General features: G+C 56.9%; 1 protein-coding gene across 4 annotated transcripts in view; it reads left to right on the top strand.

Moving 5' to 3' along the window:
* TANGO2 (transport and golgi organization 2 homolog) overlaps positions 1-24624 on the top strand; it is a 51072-nt gene that overhangs the window by 12722 nt on the left and 13726 nt on the right. For 2 of the 4 annotated variants that reach the window (XM_075996830.1, XM_012776553.3), the window contains exons 2-6: positions 982-1077; positions 14460-14548; positions 19842-19961; positions 20870-20984; positions 23177-23247. In XM_075996830.1, coding sequence (XP_075852945.1) covers positions 1022-1077; positions 14460-14548; positions 19842-19961; positions 20870-20984; positions 23177-23247 — 451 coding nt within the window. In that variant the 5' untranslated portion in view covers positions 982-1021. Of the gene's footprint in view, positions 1-981; positions 1078-13556; positions 13686-14459; positions 14549-19841; positions 19962-20869; positions 20985-23176; positions 23248-24624 lie in introns of those variants that run through there. The other 2 variants (XM_012776554.3, XM_075996829.1) reach the window with 2 other exon arrangements.

A 24624-nucleotide genomic window follows, 5' to 3' on the forward strand; every position in this document is an offset into this window, starting at 1 on the left:
CCCCTTGGGCATCTTGTGCTGGTGCACTTGGAGCTCAGTGGGCTCCGCTAGACACACACATGCCCACGGCACACAGCTACACATGTGCACACAGCCATACATGAAGCCATGTCCCTGCACTCACACGCAACAGACTCACATCTGCACATGTACTTTGAACATGTCTTCACCCACCTCCACCCCCACCCCAGTTCATCTTGGCTCCCTCCGGTTTTGGACAGTGTCTCAGCTGTCCCATGTCCCTGGTGCAGACACTGGCTGTGGCCCGAGGCCCTGTCCCTAGGTCATTGCACACATACACATCCCCGGGAGCTGCTGAGTCTGTCCAGGAGTGGTCTTGGCATCTCATCTCAGTCCTCACCAAGATTGTGTGGAAACCCCTCTGGGCCCGCTCAGGAAGGGGCACGTGCCAAGTCTGCACTCGCCTGGTGCCCATCTGCGTCCTCATGCCTCTGCCCCGGCGCGTGTCCCTGTCTACGCTATGGGGTCCTGTAGGGTGGTGGGGTGTGTGCCAGGCAGAGCCTGCCCCCCCAGGTGAGTGGGACATGCAGGGCCGCGGGCTGCAGGTGGAGGTGAGGGCTGCCTTCCTGGGTGGCTTGTTGGGGTGGGGTGGGGGCCATTGCAGGGGAGAGTTTGCTGCCTGCTGGCCCCAGCCACTCTTGTGGCTCCTGTCCTCGCTGTTGCCACCCACAGCACCCACTTGCCACTCAGCACTGCAGAGCTGGAGAGGTGCTCGGTTTAGGGCCATGTGGTGGGTTTAGGGCCACCTGGTGGGGGATCTGGCCAGGGCCCGAGAGAGCCTGGTGGGCATGGAGGGACGGCCTGGCCAGTGCTGAAGAGCATGCAGATTTGGGAGACATTTGTGTGGCACTGGCCGGCTACACAGCGCAGTGTCTGGTGGGCACCGCAGAGGCGGTTCTGTTTTGGGCTGTTGCGGGTTCTGCCGTGTGCTGTTAACTCGTTATTTTCCTTTTCCCGCAGACCTCGTGGCCCCGTGAGAGCAAAGCCCCCCTCGGCAACCATGTGCATCATCTTCTTTAAGTTTGATCCTCGCCCTGTTTCCAAAAATGCATACAGGTAACGCCTCTTCCAAGCCTGCCACGCCCGGCGGGTCCTCACACCGCTGTGTGCGGGAGGGGCAGGGGCAGGCTAAGGGTGCGTGGGCCAGGGCGCCAGAGAGCCTGGCGGGCTGCCTGTGCCTGGCCCTGCCCTTGCTGTGGGGTACTGGCAGAATGCCTTTTGGTGGCAGGGACTCTGAGCCAACACACAGGGATGTGAAGACTGAGCCACAGAAGGGGATCGTAGGGGCAGGGTCATAGTTCTGTGGGCCCTGAGGGGGTTCGGGGCAGCGGAACTGGGGCAGTGGGGTCAGTGAGTGAGGGCCTGACTGGCCTGAGGTGCCGGCGGGAAGTCAGGGTGGCGCCAGCAGCGTCCAAGAGTCTGTGGGGACTGGATGGAGGAGGTGGGTGACAGGCAGGAGACTGAGCCGGATCCTCCCTGCCAACCTTGGGTTCTGAGTGACTGCACCTCCCTCTAAGGGGCACCCCAACGTTTATCCACACAGAGAATGAGGCAGAGATGTGACCCACGCCCCAGAGTGACATCCGAGCCTGCTCTCTTGTGCAATTGCCTGGGAAGTTCTCATCATTTTAAAATCTGCACCAGAAATGCTTCTAACCATTTGAGTGAGGTCCTCAAATTTAAGTCACCATGCAAAACTGCGTGGATGCCATGCCGCCTGACTTTGGGGCTGAATTAATCCATCTCAGGCCCGGGGATGATGAAGAGTATTGAGCATTTTCACTTCCTGCAGAGTGCTGGGTGGAGGGCCAGGCTGGGTCTGGGAGGTGACTGAATAGCCCGACAGTGTGAGCTGAGTGAGTCAGTGCACCACCAGCAGACAGCGTCCCGCAGAGAAAGCGTGGTGGGCGGAAAGAACCATTGACTCCAACGGGACTGGAGTAGTGAGGGCCTAGCTGGTGAGAAGTGACCAGAACTCTAGAATACAGGACTAGCACATGTGAGGGACAGCCACCGTCCCCAGGGCAGAGCCCCCTTGCACCCCGGCTGAGACCCAGACCTTGCTGGAGGGGACACAGCTATGGCCTGCTGGATGGCCAAGAAGTCCTTGGGCTGCTATGCTGATAGAATGTGCTGGAAATCTGTCTTCTAGGGTTCTGGGGACTGTCACTGGGTGGCTGCTGGGGGAGATGCTGGCGGCTGGTCACTACTGCACTGCTGTGCGCACCTGCACCTGTGAAGGCCCTTCCTCCTGCAGTGTCTCTGCAGCGCCCTCTGCTGACAGAACGCAGTATGAGCCCAGCTGTATCCGCAGGGCAGGCAATGCAGGGTGAACCTGGAGCTGAGAGGTGGCATCATCCAGCCCTTTGGGGCCTCAGCATTCATGGGCACTCTCCTGTGCACGTGCGAACTCCCAGGCGCCAGCAAATCAGTTCTGTATTTTTTTTTTTCTTTTTGAGACAGAGTCTCACTCTGTTGCCCTGGCTAGAGTGCCGTGGCATCAGCCTAGCTCACAGCAACCTCCAACTCCTGGGCTCAAGCAATCCTCCTGCCTCAGCCTCCCAAGTAGCTGGGACTACAGGCATGTGTCACCATGCCTGGTTAATTTTTTCTATTTGTTTGGTAGAGATGGGGGTCTCACTCTTGCTCAGGCTGGTTTCCAACTCCTGACCTTGAGCGATCTGCCTGCCTCGGCCTCCCAGAGTGCTAGGGTTACAGGCGTGAGCCATCGAGCTTGGCCAGAACAGTTCTGTATTTCCATCTGGTCAGCAGAGAAGTTCTCAAACGGAGAGAACAGCCTGACGGCGCCTGAGCCCCTCCCTGGCCACGCTCATTATTCCCAGATCAGCCACAGCCCGCTGGCCACGCTGTTCTCTGAAGTTACTCCGACCACCTGTGTTAAAGCAAAACTGGAGGAAGAACATGGTGAGCAGGAAGCATGCGAAGCCACTGGCGTCCTTGTTTCTCGGTGGGCACCAGTCTGCGGCTGGACTTTGGCCTCCTTCTCCCCTGGCCTCAGCCGGGACACCAGCTGCTCGAGGCTGCACACTAAGGGCTGGCCTGTAAGGCTTGGTTTGGGAGGTGCAGCTCTCCTCTCAGCACCCCACGAGGCACCCTGTCCGCAGGCCACCTGGAATCCCAGATCATCCTTCACTCCCTGTTTCCCTCCTGCTGCTTCCTTGGCAACAGCAGGATAACTGGGAAACAGGCAAAGGCAACCTGGGTGGAAAAATGCCAGTTTGGAGCCAGGCTTTATCCCCAGGGTTTACCTTGTGGCCATCATAGCTGGCTCTCAGGGAAGTGAAGGGACAGTCCCTTCAAGTCCATTCCCAAGAGGCAGAACCAGCGAGAGGACAGACCCCTGGCCTGGGCCGTCCACAGCCACAGGGCATTATGGGCAGAGGGGTGTCCCCTTCACATTCATGCGTGGAAGTCCTGACTGCCGGTGCTGCAGGCTGTCACTGTGTTTGAAGGCAGGGCCTTGAAAAAGGTGATTAAGGTAAAATGAGGTCACGTGGGTGGGCCCTGATTGGTAAGATGGGAAGGGCTCAGGACATGGACACACACGGGGAAGCAGTGTGCGCACAGACAGAAGACCCCAGAAGGAACCAACCTTGCTGACTCCTTGATCTTGGACTTCTAGCCTCCAGAACTGCGAGACGGTATGTTTCTGTTGTTCAAGCTGCCCGGTCTGTGGCTCTTGGTCACGGCAGCCCTGGAAGCCGGCCAGGTCCGCGTGCCTCTGCCCAAGGGGACCTGTCCTGCACCTGGATCCTCAACTCTCCGGAGAGGAAGCTCCCCCATTATGCTGTGGGGTGGAGGGGAAGAGGGTCAACATGGATCACTCTTGCTTTGGCTTAGAAACTCTGCATTGCTGCCAGGACCTGCCCTCCTGGGTCATGCCGTTGTGGATGGCCTCAGCATTCCCCTGAACGTTTTCCAAAGCCCTAAGCCAAAGACTAAACTCACTGCCTCTGTGTGACCCCCGTCCATGCATGGTCCATGCTAGGACTCACCCCCCCAGACAGTGCACTCCCCTCCAGATAAAGTACTCACCCCCCAGATAGTACACACACTCACCCCCCAGACAGTGCACTCCCCTCCAGATAAAGTACTCACCCCCCAGATAGTACACACACTCACCCCCCAGACAGTGCACTCCCCTCCAGATAAAGTACTCACCCCCCAGATAGTACACACACTCACCCCCCAGACAGTGCACTCCCCTCCAGATAAAGTACTCACCCCCCAGATAGTACACACACTCACCCCACCAGACAGTGCACTCCCCTCCAGATAAAGTACTCACCCCCCAGATAGTACACACACTCACCCCCCAGACAGTGCACTCCCCTCCAGATAAAGTACTCACCCCCCAGATAGTACACACACTCACCCCCCAGACAGTGCACTCCCCTCCAGATAAAGTACTCACCCCCCAGATGGTACACACACTCAGTCCCCAGACAGTGCACTCCCCTCCAGATAAAGTACTCACCCCCCAGATGGTACACATACTCATCCCCCAGACAGGACACACACTCAGTCCCCAGACAGTGCACTCCCCTCCAGATAAAGTACTCACCCCCCAGATGGTACACACACTCAGTCCCCAGACAGTGCACTCCCCTCCAGATAAAGTACTCACCCCCCAGATGGTACACACACTCACCCCCCAGACAGTGCACTCCCCTCCAGATAAAGTACTCACCCCCCAGATGGTACACACACTCACCCCCCAGATGGTACACACACTCAGTCCCCAGACAGTGCACTCCCCTCCAGATAAAGTACTCACCCCCCAGATGGTACACACACTCATCCCCCAGACAGTGCACTCCCCTCCAGATAATGTACTCACCCCCCAGATGGTACACACACTCATACCCCAGACAGTGCACTCCCCTCCAGATAAAGTACTCACCCCCCAGATAGTACACACACTCACCCCCCAGACAGTGCACTCCCCTCCAGATAAAGTACTCACCCCCCAGATGGTACACACACTCAGTCCCCAGACAGTGCACTCCCCTCCAGATAAAGTACTCACCCCCCAGATGGTACACATACTCATCCCCCAGACAGGACACACACTCAGTCCCCAGACAGTGCACTCCCCTCCAGATAAAGTACTCACCCCCCAGATGGTACACACACTCAGTCCCCAGACAGTGCACTCCCCTCCAGATAAAGTACTCACCCCCCAGATGGTACACATACTCATACCCCAGACAGGACACACACTCGCCCCCCAGACAGTGCACTCCCGTCCAGATAAAGTACTCACCCCCCAGATGGTACACACACTCATCCCCCAGACAGTGCACTCCCCTCCAGATAATGTACTCACCCCCCAGATGGTACACACACTCGCCCCCCAGACAGTGCACTCCCCTCGAGATAAAGTACTCACCCCCCAGATGGTACACACACTCGCCCCCCAGACAGAGCACTCCCCTCGAGATAAAGTACTCACCCCCCAGATGGTACACACACTCAGTCCCCAGACAGTGCACTCCCCTCCAGATAAAGTACTCACCCCCCAGATGGCACACATACTCATACCCCAGACAGGACACACACTCGCCCCCCAGACAGTGCACTCCCCTCGAGATAAAGTACTCACCCCCCAGATGGTACACACACTCGCCCCCCAGACAGAGCACTCCCCTCGAGATAAAGTACTCACCCCCCAGATGGTACACACACTCAGTCCCCAGACAGTGCACTCCCGTCCAGATAAAGTACTCACCCCCCAGATGGTACACACACTCATCCCCCAGACAGTGCACTCCCCTCCAGATAAAGTACTCACCCCCCAGATGGTACACATACTCATCCCCCAGACAGGACACACACTCGCCCCCCAGACAGTGCACTCCCGTCCAGATAAAGTACTCACCCCCCAGATGGTACACACACTCAGTCCCCAGACAGTGCACTCCCCTCCAGATAAAGTACTCACCCCCCAGATGGTACACACACTCATACCCCAGACAGGACACACACTCGCCCCCCAGACAGTGCACTCCCCTCGAGATAAAGTACTCACCCCCCAGATGGTACACACACTCAGTCCCCAGACAGTGCACTCCCCTCCAGATAAAGTACTCACCCCCCAGATGGTACACACACTCAGTCCCCAGACAGTGCACTCCCCTCCAGATAAAGTACTCACCCCCCAGATGGTACACACACTCATCCCCCAGACAGGACACACACTCGCCCCCCAGACAGAGCACTCCCCTCGAGATAAAGTACTCACCCCCTAGATAGTACACACACTCACACCCCAGACAGTGCACTCCCCTCCAGATAAAGTACTCACCCCCCTGATGGTACACACACTCACTCCACAGACAGTACACTCCCGTCCAGATAAGTAGTCACCCCCCAGATGGTACACACACTCAGTCCCCAGACAGTGCACTCCCCTCCAGATAAAGTACTCACCCCCCCAGACAGTGCACTCCCCTCCAGATAAAGTAGTCACCCCCCAGATAGTACACACATTCACTCCCCAGACAGGACACTGCCCTCCAGATAAAGTACTCACCCCCCCAGACAGTGCACTCCCCTCCAGATAAAGTAGTCACCCCCCAGATGGTACACTCCCCTCCAGATAAAGTACTCACCTCCCAGACAGTACACTCCCCTCCAGATAGTGTACTCACTCCCCAGATGGTGAACACACTGACCCACCAGACAGTGCACTCCCCTCCAGATAAAGTACTCACCCCCCACACAGTACACTCCCCTCCAGATAAAGTACTCACCCCCAGATGGTACATACACTCACCCCCAGACAGTGCACTCCCGTCCAGATAAAGTACTCACCCCCCAGATGGTACACACACTCAATCCCCATACGGTGCACTCCCCTCCAGATAAAGTACTCACCCCCCAGATGGTACACATACTCATCCCCCAGACAGGACACACACTTGCCCCCCAGACAGTGCACTCCCGTCCAGATAAAGTACTCACCCCCCAGATGGTACACACACTCAGTCCCCAGACAGTGCACTCCCCTCCAGATAAAGTACTCACCCCCCAGATGGTACACACACTCACCCCCCAGACAGTGCACTCCCCTCCAGATAAAGTACTCACCCCCCAGATGGTACACACACTCACCCCCCAGATGGTACACACACTCAGTCCCCAGACAGTGCACTCCCCTCCAGATAAAGTACTCACCCCCCAGATGGTACACACACTCATCCCCCAGACAGTGCACTCCCCTCCAGATAATGTACTCACCCCCCAGATGGTACACACACTCATACCCCAGACAGTGCACTCCCCTCCAGATAAAGTACTCACCCCCCAGATAGTACACACACTCACCCCCCAGACAGTGCACTCCCCTCCAGATAAAGTACTCACCCCCCAGATGGTACACACACTCAGTCCCCAGACAGTGCACTCCCCTCCAGATAAAGTACTCACCCCCCAGATGGTACACATACTCATCCCCCAGACAGGACACACACTCAGTCCCCAGACAGTGCACTCCCCTCCAGATAAAGTACTCACCCCCCAGATGGTACACACACTCAGTCCCCAGACAGTGCACTCCCCTCCAGATAAAGTACTCACCCCCCAGATGGTACACATACTCATACCCCAGACAGGACACACACTCGCCCCCCAGACAGTGCACTCCCGTCCAGATAAAGTACTCACCCCCCAGATGGTACACACACTCATCCCCCAGACAGTGCACTCCCCTCCAGATAATGTACTCACCCCCCAGATGGTACACACACTCGCCCCCCAGACAGTGCACTCCCCTCGAGATAAAGTACTCACCCCCCAGATGGTACACACACTCGCCCCCCAGACAGAGCACTCCCCTCGAGATAAAGTACTCACCCCCCAGATGGTACACACACTCAGTCCCCAGACAGTGCACTCCCGTCCAGATAAAGTACTCACCCCCCAGATGGTACACACACTCATCCCCCAGACAGTGCACTCCCCTCCAGATAAAGTACTCACCCCCCAGATGGTACACATACTCATCCCCCAGACAGGACACACACTCGCCCCCCAGACAGTGCACTCCCGTCCAGATAAAGTACTCACCCCCCAGATGGTACACACACTCAGTCCCCAGACAGTGCACTCCCCTCCAGATAAAGTACTCACCCCCCAGATGGTACACACACTCATACCCCAGACAGGACACACACTCGCCCCCCAGACAGTGCACTCCCCTCGAGATAAAGTACTCACCCCCCAGATGGTACACACACTCAGTCCCCAGACAGTGCACTCCCCTCCAGATAAAGTACTCACCCCCCAGATGGTACACACACTCAGTCCCCAGACAGTGCACTCCCCTCCAGATAAAGTACTCACCCCCCAGATGGTACACACACTCATCCCCCGACAAGACACACACTCGCCCCCCAGACAGAGCACTCCCCTCGAGATAAAGTACTCACCCCCTAGATAGTACACACACTCACACCCCAGACAGTGCACTCCCCTCCAGATAAAGTACTCACCCCCCTGATGGTACACACACTCACTCCACAGACAGTACACTCCCGTCCAGATAAGTAGTCACCCCCCAGATGGTACACACACTCAGTCCCCAGACAGTGCACTCCCCTCCAGATAAAGTACTCACCCCCCAGACAGTGCACTCCCCTCCAGATAAAGTAGTCACCCCCCAGATGGTACACTCCCCTCCAGATAAAGTACTCACCTCCCAGACAGTACACTCCCCTCCAGATAGTGTACTCACTCCCCAGATGGTGAACACACTGACCCACCAGACAGTGCACTCCCCTCCAGATAAAGTACTCACCCCCCACACAGTACACTCCCCTCCAGATAAAGTACTCACCCCCAGATGGTACATACACTCACCCCCAGACAGTGCACTCCCGTCCAGATAAAGTACTCACCCCCCAGATGGTACACACACTCAATCCCCATACGGTGCACTCCCCTCCAGATAAAGTACTTACCCCCCAGATGGTACACATACTCATCCCCCAGACAGGACACACACTTGCCCCCCAGACAGTGCACTCCCGTCCAGATAAAGTACTCACCCCCCAGATGGTACACACACTCAATCCCCATACGGTGCACTCCCCTCCAGATAAAGTACTTACCCCCCAGATGGTACACATACTCATCCCCCAGACAGGACACACACTTGCCCCCCAGACAGTGCACTCCCGTCCAGATAAAGTACTCACCCCCCAGATGGTACACACACTCAATCCCCATACGGTGCACTCCCCTCCAGATAAAGTACTTACCCCCCAGATGGTACACATACTCATCCCCCAGACAGGACACACACTTGCCCCCCAGACAGTGCACTCCCGTCCAGATAAAGTACTCACCCCCCAGATGGTACACACACTCATACCCCAGACAGGACACACACTCGCCCCCCAGACAGTGCACTCCCGTCCAGATAAAGTACTCACCCCCCAGATGGTACACACACTCAATCCCCATACGGTGCACTCCCCTCCAGATAAAGTACTTACCCCCCAGATGGTACACATACTCATCCCCCAGACAGGACACACACTTGCCCCCCAGACAGTGCACTCCCGTCCAGATAAAGTACTCACCCCCCAGATGGTACACACACTCAGTCCCCAGACAGTGCACTCCCCTCCAGATAAAGTACTCACCCCCCAGATGGTACACACACTCACCCCCCAGACAGTGCACTCCCCTCCAGATAAAGTACTCACCCCCCAGATGGTACACACACTCACCCCCCAGATGGTACACACACTCACCCCCCAGACAGTGCACTCCCCTCCAGATAAAGTACTCACCCCCCAGATGGTACACACACTCACCCCCCAGACAGTGCACTCCCCTCCAGATAAAGTACTCACCCCCCAGATGGTACACACACTCACCCCCCAGATGGTACACACACTCAGTCCCCAGACAGTGCACTCCCCTCCAGATAAAGTACTCACCCCCCAGATGGTACACACACTCATCCCCCAGATGGTACACACACTCAGTCCCCAGACAGTGCACTCCCCTCCAGATAAAGTACTCACCCCCCAGATGGTACACACACTCAGTCCCCAGACAGGACACACACTCGCCCCCCAGACAGAGCACTCCCCTCCAGATAAAGTACTCACCCCCCAGATGATACACTCACCCACCAGACAGTGCACTCCCCTCCAGATAAAGTACTCACCCCCCAGACAGGACACACACCCCCCAGACAGTGCACTCCCTTCCCGATAAAGTACTCACCCCCCAGACAGTGCACTCCTCTCAAGATAAAGTACTCACCCCCCAGACAGTGCGCTCCCCTCCAGATAAAGTACTCACCCCCCAGATGGTACACTCCCCTCCAGATAAAGTACTCATCCCCCAGACAGTACACTCCCCTCCAGATAAAGTACTCACCCCCCAGACAGGACACATGCTCACCTGCCAGACAGTGCACTCCCCTCCAGTTAAAATACTCACCGCCCAGACAGGACACGTGCTCACCCCCCAGACAGTGCACTCCTCTCAAGATAAAGTACTCACCCCCCAGACAGTACACTCCTCTCAAGATAAAGTACTCAGCCCCCAGACAGTGCACTCCCCTCCAGATAAAGTATTCACCCCCCAGATGGTACACTCCCCTCCAGATAAAGTACTCACCCCCCAGATGGTACACTCCCCTCCAGATAAAGTACTCACCCCCAGACAGTGCACTCCCCTCCAGATAAAGTACTCACCCCCCAGAGGGTACACTCCCCTCCAGATAAAGTACTCACCCCCAGACAGTGCACTCCCCTCCAGATAAAGTACTCACCCCCCAGAGGGTACACTCCCCTCCAGATAAAGTACTCACCCCCAGACAGTGCACTCCCCTCCAGATAAAGTACTCACCCCCCAGAGGGTACACTCCCCTCCAGATAAAGTACTCACCCCTCAGATGGTACACTCCCCTCCAGATAAAGTAGTCACCCCCCAGACAGGACACATGCTCACCCCCCAGACAGTGCACTCCCCTCCAGATAAAGTACTCACCCCCCAGACAGGACACACGCTCACCTCCCAGACAGTGCACTCCCCTCCAGTTAAAGTACTCACCCCTAGACAGTGCACTCCCCTCCAGTTAAAGTACTCACCCCCCAGACAGGACACATGCTCACCTCCCAGACAGTGCACTCCCCTCCAGATAAAGTACTCACCCCTAGACAGTGCACTCCCCTCCAGATAAAGTACTCACCCCCCAGACAGGACATATACTCACCTCCCAGACAGTGTACTCCCCTCCAGATAAAGTACTCACCCCTAGACAGTGCACTCCCCTCCAGATAAAGTACTCACCCCTAGACAGTGCACTCCCCTCCAGATAAAGTACTCACCCCCCAGGCAGGACATATGTTCACCTCCCAGACAGTGCACTCCCCTCCAGATAAAGTACTCCCCAGACGGGACACACACTCAGCCCCCAGGGGGACACTCACTCAGCCCCCAGGGGGACACTCGCTCACCCCCCAGACGGGATACACGCTCACCCCCAGACGGGACACACACTCACCCCCCGAGGGGACACATGCTCACCCCTAGAAGGGACACACAGCAACCCCCGCAGGCAGGACACAGGCTCACCCCCCCACTGGCGCATCCCCCAGAGAGTGCACACCCGCAGATAAAGTCTGTGGTGACGTGGTGCCCTCTGAGCCCCTCACCATGGTGGCATGTCCTTGGCCCTGGGGGCACTGGGCACAGATGGGTTTTTCTTTGTGTTGCAGCCCCTGCCCCCTGGTGTGGACTGCAGGGAGGGGGGATTATTTCCTCTCCTCTGGGGCTGGATGTGGTTGCTCATCACACCAGTTCATCCCTGAGTTACACATTCCACGAAATCCCCGGCAAACCACCAGCAATTCATCCAAACAGCGACTCCTGGGATAAAAATAGCCTAGCAATTAATGTTCATGAATTATTGGGCAAGCCCATATAGTTGCTCCTTGTTTAAAAATAGGCAGTTTGGCCGGGCTCGGTGGCTCACGCCTGTACTTCTAGCACTCTAGGAGGCTGAGGCGGGAGGATCGCTCGAAGTCAGACATTCGAGTCCAGCCTGAACAAGAGAGAGACTCCATCTCTACTAAAAATAGGAAGAAATTAGCCGGGCATGGTGGTGCATGCCTGTAGACCCAGCTACTTGGGAGGCTGAGGCAGCAGGATTGCTTGAGCCCAGGAGTCTGAGGTTGCTGTGAGCTAGGCTGACGCCACGGCACTGTAGCCTGGGCAACAGAGTGAGACCCTGTCTCAAAAAATTAAAAAATTAATAAATAAATAAAAATAGGCAGTTGAACATCTTAGGGCAGAAGGCTCTGCTCAGTCAGCTATTGTTATTAATTTTTTTCTCTATTTTTCCTTGGCCAGAGCATAATGCAGGAACCTTCACCTGGAGCCCACAGCGCCAGCCTGGTTTCAGGCAGTGTTGGCAGGCTGGTGGACAGGGCACTCCCTGGCGCCCCCTCCCCCACTCACTCACTGACTCTGGGACGTGGCAGCAGAGGAGGAGCGGTATTTAAGAGAGAACACCTGGACAAGACCCTGTGGGGCTTGACCCCACCCACGGGAAGTGGAGGGGCTCTCAGCCTGGCCCTTGGTGTGTCCTGAGTGGTCCCTCCTCCTGTCCACAGTCCAGGCCACAGCCAGCGGGCACCTTCTGTGCTGTGCACCTGACTGTGCTGTGCAGGCCTTGGGCAGATGCCCGGCTGGTCAGAGTGGAGCTAGGGCCAGAAAAGGCGGGTTCCGCTACAGCCCCTACTGCAGGGATGGGTGCACCTCTGCCCACAAGGTGCAGACACGGTGGAATGCCCGTGCCAGGGTCCAGGTTAGAATGTGGCTGTTGGAGGTACAGAGGACAGTTCTATGCATGGTTGCAGCTTGTACCAGGGACAGTGACCACCACCCCGAGACCTGGCATAGCACCAGAGCCAGCTGTGTGGGCGGGATGAGTGTGGCTGGAGGTGGGGATCAGGGCCCGCTGGGTGGGGCCCGCTGGAGGTGGGGAGGCTTCCACAGCAGACCCTGAGGGTGCCAGGGCAACGCATAGTCCCTGGCAACGTCCAAAGCATTTCCCTGGGGCTCTGGGGGCTGCAGGGGAGGTGCAGCGTGAGGGACACCTGTGTGTACACAGGTGGAAAGGCCTCCCAGGGTTGGGCAGTGGGTGTGATAACAGTTTCGCTCTTGATCTTGTGAATGTCTTTATTTCCCATTTTACCACAAGCCAACGTTGTTTCATGAAATCAGTGTACAATAATCAATGTGAAAATTATTTTTAAACACCTTTCAGGATTTCAACTCTGCAACTTGATTTCCGACTCACAATGTGACGCTGACCCCCCAGTCCCCTGCTCCTGGGAGGTGCAGTGGCTGTTGCATGCATCTGTCCATGCATAGCACTCAGAGGGTCTTGAAGCCATGACTTCTTAGACCGGCGGGTCTAACTGATGTCGCAGGGACTGACCCTTCCACCTGCAGTTCCCATTGTGTACTTACTTATTTTTCAGTTGCCAAGCTGGAACATGAAACTCAGTTTTCTTACCTTAAAACCAGAGCTCTAAAAGTTTGGCAGTGTCTCGGAGGCTGAGGCGGGAGGATCTCTTGAGGTCAGGAGTTTGAGACCAGCCTGAGCAAAAGTGAGAACCCATCTCTCAAAAAATGCAAAAATTAGCTGGGTGTGGTAGTATACACCTGTAGTCCCAGCTACTCAGGAGGCTGAGACAGGAGGCTCGCTTGAGCCCAGGAGTTAGAGGCTGCAGTGAGCTGGGCTGAGGCCATGGCCCTCCAGCCCAGACGACAGAGTAAGACTCTGTCTCAAAAAAAATTGACAGTCTTTCATAATTAAAAGAAATACTTGTTTGATTCATAATGCAAAAATCTAGTAAAACAGAAAAGCCCCCATCCACTCTCTCCCATCTCCTACCACTTGCCCCCACAACAAACACCATGAAACATAGGGTGGAGCCGCCTGGAGGCCACACACTCCTGCTGTTCAACCTGTGTACTCGAATCCGTGTCTCCAGGAGCCCATGGCTGGCTGTGGGTGTTCTCAGGGAGGGGGACAGAGGGCAGAGGAAGGTCGGCTCTGCCCTCCAGCCTGGGCTCCTGGGCCTTGCTTGGTGCCAGCCATGTAGGCCCCTCACCTGCTGGCCCCTGCCATTGGCCGCGGGTGTGGGTAGTGTAGGCCAAGGCCGTCCCACAGGGCCCGGGGGACCTGCCTCCTGCTGCTGAGTGCTGTGGACGTGTGTCCTTGTGGGGCTCCTGCCTGTTTCCTGGGGACTTTCATCCCACGAGGGTGCAGTGAGGACTTGTTCATGTTGCACTGGGGCAAATTGTGTATGTTAACGAGAGAAGAAAAATGTGGCTTTGCTGCGTCCATCTGAGACCATCAGCGTGCCCTCCTCTTGCAGGCTCATCCTGGCCGCCAACAGGGACGAGTTCTACAACAGACCCTCCAAGTCAGCCGACTTCTGGGGCAGCCACAACGAGATCCTCAGCGGTGAGTCTGCCCTCGCTCCTGGCCGGTGGCTGCTCCGTGTGGCCTCGAGCGGCCCCTGGCACAGTCCCACAGTGGTCCTGACAGCGATGGCACCGCGTCTCAGCACACACGTGGGACGCATGAGTGGATACCATATCACCGGGTCCCGGCTAGCCCCAGCACTGGGCACCCCTGGAACCGCCCACCCAGTGCTGGCTCTCCATGCTGTGGGTGCCCGGAAGAAGTGTCAGTCCTCACGTGGGGTCCCCATGGTGCAGAGGGACTGGTTGGCTTTGTTTGGACCCATCCTTTCACCGTGGGCACATGGGTAGATTCATGTGAAGGACAGGTCCAAGTCCACACTCTTATCACTTTGGGAAACAGCCCAACAGTGTGCACATGTGTGTGCGTGCCCATGCGTGTGTATCTGCATTGGTGTTTCTGCTGCTCATGCATGAGCACCCTTGTACCGGAGATGGCTGCCCTGAGTTTGGGCAGCAGAGGCTCAGGGTGGGCGCATGCAGGTGAGGAGCTGGCGCTGACACTTCAAGTGCCCTGTGCCTATGCCATGGGGAGTTCGGCAGGGTGGATGGGGAGGGGCAGCTGGGCCCCCTTTCCCTCCCAGACACCAGCCTCCCTGAGGTCCTGGCGGACAGGAAGCAGTTCCTGCCCGTGTGGTGCACAGGAGTCTCCTGGCTGGCCCGGCGGGGCATCCCTCTGCCTGTGGGCCCGGCGCCAGGTAGGCCCAGGGCAGCCTGGCACTGCCGATGGGGGTGCCTGCCTGGCCAGGCGTGTGACTTCTCCGACCCAGGATGCTGCGTGTGCCCGGTGCCTCCCAGGCCCCGCTGGTGTCTGAAACAGCTCGGCTGTGGGATTTCGACAGGGCGACTCCTGGGCAGCCCGCAGTAGTGTGAGGACGGTGCTGCTGAGGCTGGCTGGCCCTGGCACTGTGGAGGAGGAGGACGAAAGGGGGGAGACCAGGAGGGTGCAGAGGCCTGGCAGCTGGCGGCATCTGGGGTTGCTGGGTGCGACGGGTCAAGGCTCTGGGTCTCGGCCTCATCGGAACTGCGCAAGAGACCCTGGAGATGCCTTCAACGTGCAGCAGGAGATCCCTGCGGCCCCAGCTGTGGGCGTGACCGTGCAGGGGCCACAGTGCCGCTTCTGTCCTGGAGGTGAAGGCCCGTCACTGCACAGGGTGTTGGGGGGCCCTCAGCTGAGCTGACCATGGCTCTTCCAGAGGCAGGGGCTGTGGAGGGCCTGTGGTGCAGCTAGGGAAGTCCCCAGCCGTCCCAGACACGGTGGGCAGCGTGGGGCACAGGGTGGGCAGCGTGTCGCTGCTGCAGGGCATGCTGGTGCAGGAGGCCACAGTGAGGCCCAGGGGCTGATGCCCTCAGGAAGTGGGGGGCTTGCAGAGGAGGACGTGGAGGCTCAGCCAGAGGGTTACCCTGGCCCGGCTCCTTGGCCATTGTGGCTGCCCGGGCCTGTACCCTTGGATGGGTGCCAACCCCAGCCAGGGAGCTCTAGCCTCACGTCGCTGTTCACCCTTGTGTGGTTTGGTGGCTGCTGACACGCCACTGCTTGCTGGTTCCCACCCAGCGGCACTGCTGCTAAGGCCCCCGTCGTTCTCTCACTGTCTGGCATTGCCAAGTTGTGCACAAAAATTTAGACCAGAAGCTCTCCAGGTGTGGCGCTTAGGCCAGTAACATCAACATTATTGGAGAACTTGTTAGAAATGCAAATCATCAAATTTGTAAAAACTTGGCTATTCTTCAAGTAGTTTTTCTTTTTTTTTGAGACAGAGTCTCGCTTTGTTGCCCAGGCTAGAGTGAGTGCCGTGGCGTCTGCCCAGCTCAGAGCAACCTCAATCTCCTGGGCTCAAGCAATCCTGCTGCCTCAGCCTCCCGAGTAGCTGGGACTACAGGCATGCGCCACCATGCCCGGCTAATTTTTTCTATATATATTAGTTGGCCAATTAATTTCTTTCTATTTATAGTAGAGACGGGGTCTCGCTCTTGCTCAGGCTGGTTTCTAACTCCTGACCTTGAGCAATCCACCCGCCTGGGCCTCCCAGAGTGCTAGGATTACAGACATGAGCCACCGCGCCCGGCCTCAAGTATTTTTTCTTTCTTTTTTTTTTTTTTTTATTTTTTTATTTTTTTATTTATTTATTTTTTTGGAGACAGAGTCTCACTTTGTTGTCCAGGCTAGAGTGAGTGCCGTGGCGTCAGCCTAGCTCACAGCAACCTCAAACTCCTGGGCTTGAGTGATCCTTCTGCCTCAGCCTCCCGAGTAGCTGGGACTACAGGCATGCGCCACCATGCCCGGCTATTTTTTATATATATATCAGTTGGCCAATTAATTTCTTTCTATTTATAGTAGAGACGGGGTCTCGCTCTTGCTCAGGCTGGTTTTGAACTCCTGACCTTGAGCAATCCGCCCGCCTCGGCCTCCCAAGAGCTAGGATTACAGGCGTGAGCCACAGCGCCCGGCCTTTTCTTTCTTTTTGATTTTTATTTTTTGTGACAGTGTCATTTGCCAAATGCATTTCTTCTGTCTCCTGCTGTCTCTCTTCAGTCTCTCTCCCCCTCTCTCTCAGTTCACTCAAGGTCGTCGCACCCTGGATGAGGCCCCATCTGCCTTTCCCAGTGTCGCCTGAGCCCTGAGGTCTTCCGGGCTGGCATCGGGGAGCAGGCAGTGTCCGCTGCCCTATGTGAGCGTTGGTGGCTCTCTCCCTGGCCCCGGGTGGTTTCCTCACACACGCATGCTGGTCAGATCTCCAGGGTGCCCCGTGCAGCTTGCCCCTCTCTGGTCTTTCATGCTGGTACCTGGGTCCACGTGTGTCTCCAGAGAGGAGTGCCTGAGGCTGGGTTGTTCAGACAGGAGAGGTTCATTCGGCTTAGCGTTCGAGGGCTGGGCCGGAAGCATGCACAAGCACCTGCTTCTGCTGAGGGCCTCAGGCTGCTCCCGCTTATGGCGGAAGGAAAAGAGGAACCTCACATGCAAAGATCATGCGGCAAGAGAGGAAGGGAGTGGGCAGGACGGAGGGACCCGGCTCTTGTTAACAGCCAGGTCTCTAGGGGATGGACAGAGTGAGAACTCACTCATCACCAAGCGATTCATGAAGGATCTGCCCCATGACCCAAACACCACCTCCCTTTAGGCCCAACACTGGGGACCAAATTTCAACGTGAGGTGTGGGGGACAAACATCACATCATGGCAGCCGTGAACTCCGGCTGCCGCAGTCTCCCTCAGGCCCTTAGCTCCTCTCTTCAGTTCAGGGTGTCTGTTGGCCTCTGCCTGGGCCCCTGTGCAGGGTGCTGGAGGCTCCTTAACTGTGGGGCTTACCTTGCTTCCTGCCTCTCTGGTGTTTACCTAAAGCCCATTGTTTCATGTGTTTCGTTTTATTTTATTTTTTTGGTTATTTTAAGAGAGAGGGTAAATCTGGTCCCTGTTGCTTGGCCAGATACGGAAGTTTTGTTTATTTTTTAATTATCAATTTGTGCAAGTTCTTTTTTTATTTTTTATTTATTTATTTGAGAGAATCTCACTGTGTTGCCTGGGCTAGAGTGTTGTGGCATCAGCCTAGCTCACAGCAACCTCAAACTACTGGCCTCAGGTGATCCTCCTGCCTCAGCATCTTGAGTAGCTGGAACTACAGGCATGCGCCACCATGCCTGGCTAATATTTATATATATGTATATATACACACACACACACACACATACACACATGCACATATGTTTTTAGTTGTCCAGCTAATTTCTTTCTATTTTTTTTAGTCTTGCTCTTGCTCAGGCTGGTCTCAAACCCCTGAGCTCAAACGATCTGCTCCTTGGGCCTCCCAGAGTGCTGGCATTATAGGCATGAGCCATGGCACCTGACCTCTACTGGAGACTCTCAACAATGCCCTGTGGCTTTTGTCTTTAGGTATCAACCATTTTTGGGTAAATGTTTTTCTAAGTGTTTTGTTTTTATCTTACTATTTTTAAATTCTGTTACAGGCCGGGCGCTGTGGCTCACGCCTGTAATCCTAGCTCTTGGGAGGCCGAGGCGGGCGGATTGCTCGAGGTCAGGAGTTCAAAACCAGCCTGAGCAAGAGCGAGACCCCGTCTCTACTATAAACAGAAAGAAATTAATTGGCCAACTGATATATATATAAAAAAAATTAGCCGGGCATAGTGGCGCATGCCTGTAGTCCCAGCTACCCGGGAGGCTGAGGCAGAAGGATCACTCGAGCCCAGGAGTTTGAGGTTGCTGTGAGCTAGGCTGACGCCACGGCACTCACTCTAGCCTGGGCAACAAAGTGAGACTCTGTCTCAAAAAAAAAAAAAAAAATTCTGTTACAAATGATATATTTAAAACTTTATTTTCCAGTTTTTGCTTTCATTTACTCTTTTTTTTAAATATAGAAATAGGGTCTTACTCTGTTGCCCAGGCTGGAGTACCGTGGCACAATCACAGCTTACTGCAGCCTTGAACTCTTGGGTTGAAGGGATCCTCCTGTCTCAGCCTCCCAAGTAGTTGAGACTATAGGCGTGCATCACGATGCCCAGCTAATTTTTTTTCATTTTTACTTTTTGTAGACATGGGGTCTCGCTATGTTGCCCAGGCTGGTCTTGAACTCCTGGCCTCAAGTGATGCTCCAGCCTGAGCCTCCCAGAGTGCTGAGATTATAGGCGTGAGCCACCATGCCCAGCTAGCATTTAGTTACTAGTTTTTATGGATTGTTTTTGGTGTTCCTTTTGGATTTTCTTCATATATAATTCTGTCATCTACAAATAAAGACAGTCTTATGTCGTCCTCTCTTTACATATTTTCTTTTTCTGTTGTAGTTGATTATTGTTATAAAAGTAACATTTCAATTACTTAGACTTTTTTTGTCCCAATCTTTGGGTAAAAATGACCCTCTAATCTAGGAAGGCACCCGGCTGTAGCTCTCAGGGCCTCTCCAATCTCTTGGCGGGGCCTCAGGGCTAAGCACTGACCTGGCTGGGCCCTGTGGATAAGGCGGGCGGGTTGGGGGCCTAGGTGTGTGCCCACCCCCGGGCCCGTGGGTCCTGCTGGTTGGGGACACCTAGCAGCCCTGCATTTGGTCCAGGACATGTGGTTGGAGCCTAGTGCTGTCCCCCAGTCTGGACCTGGCCTGAGTGGGAGGATGCATTCAGTGTGTCCTCCTGCAGTGCCCCCGTCCCACCACCAGTGCTCACGGGCCGAGGGAGGAGCTGGGCGGAGCGAGCAGCACGTCTCTGGATCAGACAGGGACAGAGCCCAATGGGTGGCGCTGCTGGTGATACCGCTGTCATTTGCCACAGGGCTCGACATGGAAGAGGGCAAGGAAGGAGGCACGTGGCTGGGAATCACCATGCATGGGAAGCTGGCAGCCCTCACCAACTACCTGCAGCCCCGGCTGGACCTCGAGGCCCGGGGGCGAGGTACGGTGGGTGGGGTGGGGCCTAGGTAAGGTGGCTGGGGTGCACCAGTGACGGTGACAGGGCCAGGGTACCGTGAGGCAGGTCTGGAGTGCAGGGGGTGGGGTCAAAATACAGGTGCGGGCAGGCCGTGCCTGGTGGAGGCGGCTTCCAGGACAGGGCCACTGCTGGCTGGTCTGTTGCAGGCGCAGGTGGCAGAGGCAGGAGGAGGGCGGGACCCAGGGAGGGCGCGTGCCTCCGCCCTCTGGCATCGCCTTGGCCCGTGCAGAGCCTGGCTCGCTCCTCTCGGGAGCACAGTCCGGGCTCGACTCCCCACCCCTGCCACCCTTGCGTCACTCCTGACCGCTGTGTCATTGTCTCTCGCCTGTGGGATGTTTGCAGGGCAGGTGCCTTCTCCGCGAGGGCAGTCCTGCGGGCGCGTCTCCGCGAGGGCAGTCCTGCGGGCGCGTCTCCGCGAGGGCAGTCCTGCGGGCGCGTCTCCGCGAGGGCAGTCCTGTGGGTGCATCTCGCCCCACTGAAGGTTTCTTTACTTGTGCTGGATTTCCATGTGGAGACATAACGGGGGGAAATTTTTTAAAAACCAAAATAAATCAACCAGCACCTCATGCTAAAAAAAAGTAAAATGATATGATAAAAAAAATCAAAGGAAAAAGAAAAACAGTAAAAAAAATTTATTTAAAATTAAAATAAAAATTAAAAAGATAAAAACCAAAACGAGCAGAGTTCTCAGTGCCACCTCCTCTGTGGCAGGCTGGCCAAGGAGGTGCGGCTGGTTGGCAGCGCTGTCCCGTGCCAGGCTCCCGTCTAGCCCCCGCCTGCCCGGGTCCTCCCAAGGGGGCCCCGTGTCAGTCTTCTTGGGGAGAGGGGCTGCTCCCCGCAGCCTCAGCCACAGCATCTGCCCCTGCCCACAGGTGAACTGGTGACCCACTTTCTGACCACTGGGGTGGACAGCTTGTCCTACTTGAAGAAGGTCTCTGCGGAGGGCCACCTGTACAACGGCTTCAACCTTGTCGCGGCTGACCTGAGGTGCGTCTGCAGGGAGGACCGACGGCCTTGCCCCCAGGCTCGTTGGGAAGCCGGTTCCGCTTGGGGAGTGCTGTGACGTCCATGGCAGCCCCTGCAGGCATGTCCCTCCCAGTGGCTTGGCGGGTGTCCCGAGGACCCTGCCCATCCCAGATCCACCAGCGTGGGGATTCGGGAGTGCAGCAGGGGGCTTCCGTGCCAGTGTGGGGGCTGCCGGCAGGAGCTGAGACTGCGAGGGCAGCTGTGTGAAATGGCCCCAGCTGGGTGTGCCCACCACGGGCAGTCCTGGCCGGGAGAGGCTGGGTGCTCTGGGGAAGCTTGTGTGAGGGGTGTGGCCATGGAACTGCAGAGGTTCCATGTGTTTCGCCCTGCCGAGCTGTGAGCATCTCCTCTTGTCCGCCCCCCACCCTCAGCTCCCTGCCCCTCCCAATGCTGTTAGGGCTGGGGCTCCCGCCAGGACAGGCAGGTGGCCAGCCTGTGTCCAGATGCCCGTCCTGAGACGGCACCTTCCACAAGGGTGGGTGCGTGGCCTGTGCCATGGCCGTTGCGCCCAGGCGCACTGTGCCTTGCATGTCTGTGGCTCCCGGCACACCCAGCCCCGCCCTGCACCTCACAGACAGTGCACTCGAGGTGGAGGCTGTGCAGTCACAGTGTCCCTGGGAGGAGGGCCAAGGGTGGGGCCTGGCGCTGGGCACTCGCTGCCTGGAGCCCCCCTCCCCGCTCAGGGCTGCACAGCTCCTGGTGACAAAGTCCTTGTTCTCTGTGCTCTGTGCTCCCCAAGCTGGGGGATCACTTTGCACTATCAGTAGTTCCATTTAGACCTGACCCAGCCCCAGGAGACCAGGCTGTGGCTGTGCCACCAGTGGGACTCGGTGCCTGGGAGCCGTGTCAGGGCTGGGTGCCGAGGGTGCCATTCTCTGAGTGGATGCGTAGACAGATGGCGCCTACAGTGTGGGGGGATGCTTGGGCTCCTCGGAGCCTGGGCAGCTCTCTTGGCTCCCAGAGACTGCAGGGTCGGGGTCTGCCTGCCTATTCCCAGGAGGGCAGACAGTGTCCAGAGAGCAGACCGTGGTCAGGTAGAAGCTGGTGCCTGCCAGGGCAGAGGCTGGAGGACAGTGGTGTGGGAGGTCAGTGACCAGCCCTGCTAGTTGGTGCCAGTGGGAAAGCCAAGGCCTGGAAGGGGAGGGAGGCTCATCGTGGGTCAGACCTCCCGTCTGCCTGGCCTGAGGCGCCGCTGGCAGTGGCCCCAGCATGGGTGCCAATTCTACAGGTCCTTACACAAAAAGTTCAAAAGAGCGTTTTGCCTGCAAAGAAAATCTCTGAAATCATTAGCCAAATATCTTAAGAGAGTTGCCAAATGCCGGGCGTGGTAAGTAAGAACATGAATGCAGACTGGGGGTCCCAGAAGCTGCTCAGCATGGTGGGTGGTTGCTGCCTGGTGGGCAACACCTCAGAGAAAGGGAGGGCTCTCCGGTGCCCATGATGGCCTTTTCCCTGTGTCCGTTTATTCTGAAGGCACAGGGCTCCCTGTCCAGCATCGGGCCTGGGAAGGCCACAAAGAGTCCCTCTTTAGTTTGCACAAAAGGCGTTCCAAGTTCTAGAAGGCTTCCTGCAGTGTTGAGGAACTAGACCGTTTTCTACTCGGGTGCATCGGAACTATTTTAAAGTGTAAGCTTAGCACAAGAGAAGAGAAAAATGAGATCTTTGGCTCTTTGTTCTGAAATCTCCATCACCCTGGGGCCATCTGTCCAGAGGCCTTGGAGATGAGCCCTTGTGGCTAGGGTGGTGATGGTGGAGTGGGGCACGGCCCTGTGGTTGTCACCACAGGCTGCGCGTGCAAGCCCATGCCATGAGGCATGCATCGAGGCAGGAGGCTCTTTGGATGCCGTGGCTGGGGGAGTTCAAAACCAGCTTGCTGGTTCATAGTAGAGATGAGGTCTTGCTCTTGCTCAGGCTGGGGGTCCCCAGCATGAGCCAGGAGTGCACCTATGATGCTGGACAGCAGCTGGGGTCCTCACGCCCCTGCCGTCCAGGCCCCTGAGGGCCTGGGGCCCTGAGTCACCCCTGGCCTGGCCACAGTGGGCTGTGCTGGTTCCAACTGGGGCCCCAGGGACAGTGCTGTGGGCTCACTGGGCAGCGCTGGGATCTGGATGCCCCATGGCTCCCGTCTGACCATCTCTCCCTGGGGTCCGCAGCACGGCGAGGGGAGATGTCATTTGCTACTACGGAAACCGTGGGGAGCCGGAGCCCATTGTCCTGACGCCAGGTGAGCCTCCTCTGGTGTTCTGACAGCGCGGGGGGGCTGCTCTTGTGTAGGGGACACCCCTGTGCTTTTCGGAGGCCTGGCTCCCTTTGCAGCGCTCTCCGGGACTGTGCTTCTGGCCACTGGTGCGCCTTCTGGTCTGCATGGGCCGTGGCCTGTACCTGCACCCTCCCTGCCATCCTCACCACGGCCTTCCCTGCACTGGGCTTCCCACCGTAGCCCTGCAGCTCTGCTGGCCTCCCCCCGCCCCACCTTGCGCCCACCTCCTTGTGCCACTGAGTTTGCCTGGGCCCTGCCTGTCCCTTCTCAGCCTTGGGGCTGTCACCACCCGGGGTTCTCGCCAGGGCCCCTCCCTGGTGCACACTGTGCCCTAGCCCTGCATGAATGCACACCTCCCATGCCCAGTCCCAGTCTGCTCCTCAGTCCGCATCCTTGGGGCCTTGACCCCCTCCCCCCACCCATACTCTACCACTGGGCCGCCTCTTGGTGCTGTGCCTTTGCCTGGCCTGACCCTCCTGCTAGTGTGCCCTTCCATCCCCGCCCTTCTTGACTATTGCAATGTCTTGGAAGCTTCCTCTGCCAGTCCCCCCACCTGGGCAGAGTATGTCACATTGCCCCACCCTGTGAGCCACGTCAGGCGGAAGGTGGTCTGTGTCTTGTTCCAGGACAGACTATCACCCCCAGGAAAGTCACAGTGGAGCTTTACTTTGTTGCCTGGGCTATAGTGCTATGGTATCAGCCTAGCTTACAGCAACCTCAGACTCTTGGCCTCAAGTGATCCTCCTGCCTCAGCCTCCCGAGTAGCTGGGACTACAGGCATGCGCCACCATGCCTGGCTGATTTTTTATATATATGTTTTTAGTTGGCCAATTAATTTCTTTCTATTCATAGTAGAGACAGGGTCTTGCTCTTGCTCAGGCTGGTTTTGAACTCCTGACCTTGAGCAATCCTCCCACCTCGGCCTCCCAGAGTGCTAGGATTACAGGCGTGAGCCACCGCGCCCGGCCAGGGCTTGTTCTGAGTCCCGTGGTCCCTGCCTTGCCCACACCAGGGCTGTCTCCTAGCTTCCCACATCTTCACAGTGACATTTTGGTCATAGGTGGGCCCGGTGGCTTAGAGGCTGATGCTGGGGTAGCATCTAGGCCAGGATGCCCTAGGCCAGTTGAGACCCTCGGAGGAGGCACCTGCCTGGAGTTGGCTCCCCCATTTCACCCTGGTGCCATTGCACATGCCTGCTGGTACCCTCTCCTCCACGCGGGGCTCATCCTGCCAGCTGCTAGGTGCTCCGTGGCCACCCTCTGTGACCCTGGTCCTCCCTTCCACACCTTGGACGGAGATGTGGATGCCAAAGTAGGCCCAGGCATGCTCCCGAGAGCCAGG

Source organism: Microcebus murinus, chromosome 22 (genome assembly GCF_040939455.1).
Source record: "Microcebus murinus isolate Inina chromosome 22, M.murinus_Inina_mat1.0, whole genome shotgun sequence".
Classification (NCBI taxonomy): domain Eukaryota; kingdom Metazoa; phylum Chordata; class Mammalia; order Primates; family Cheirogaleidae; genus Microcebus; species Microcebus murinus.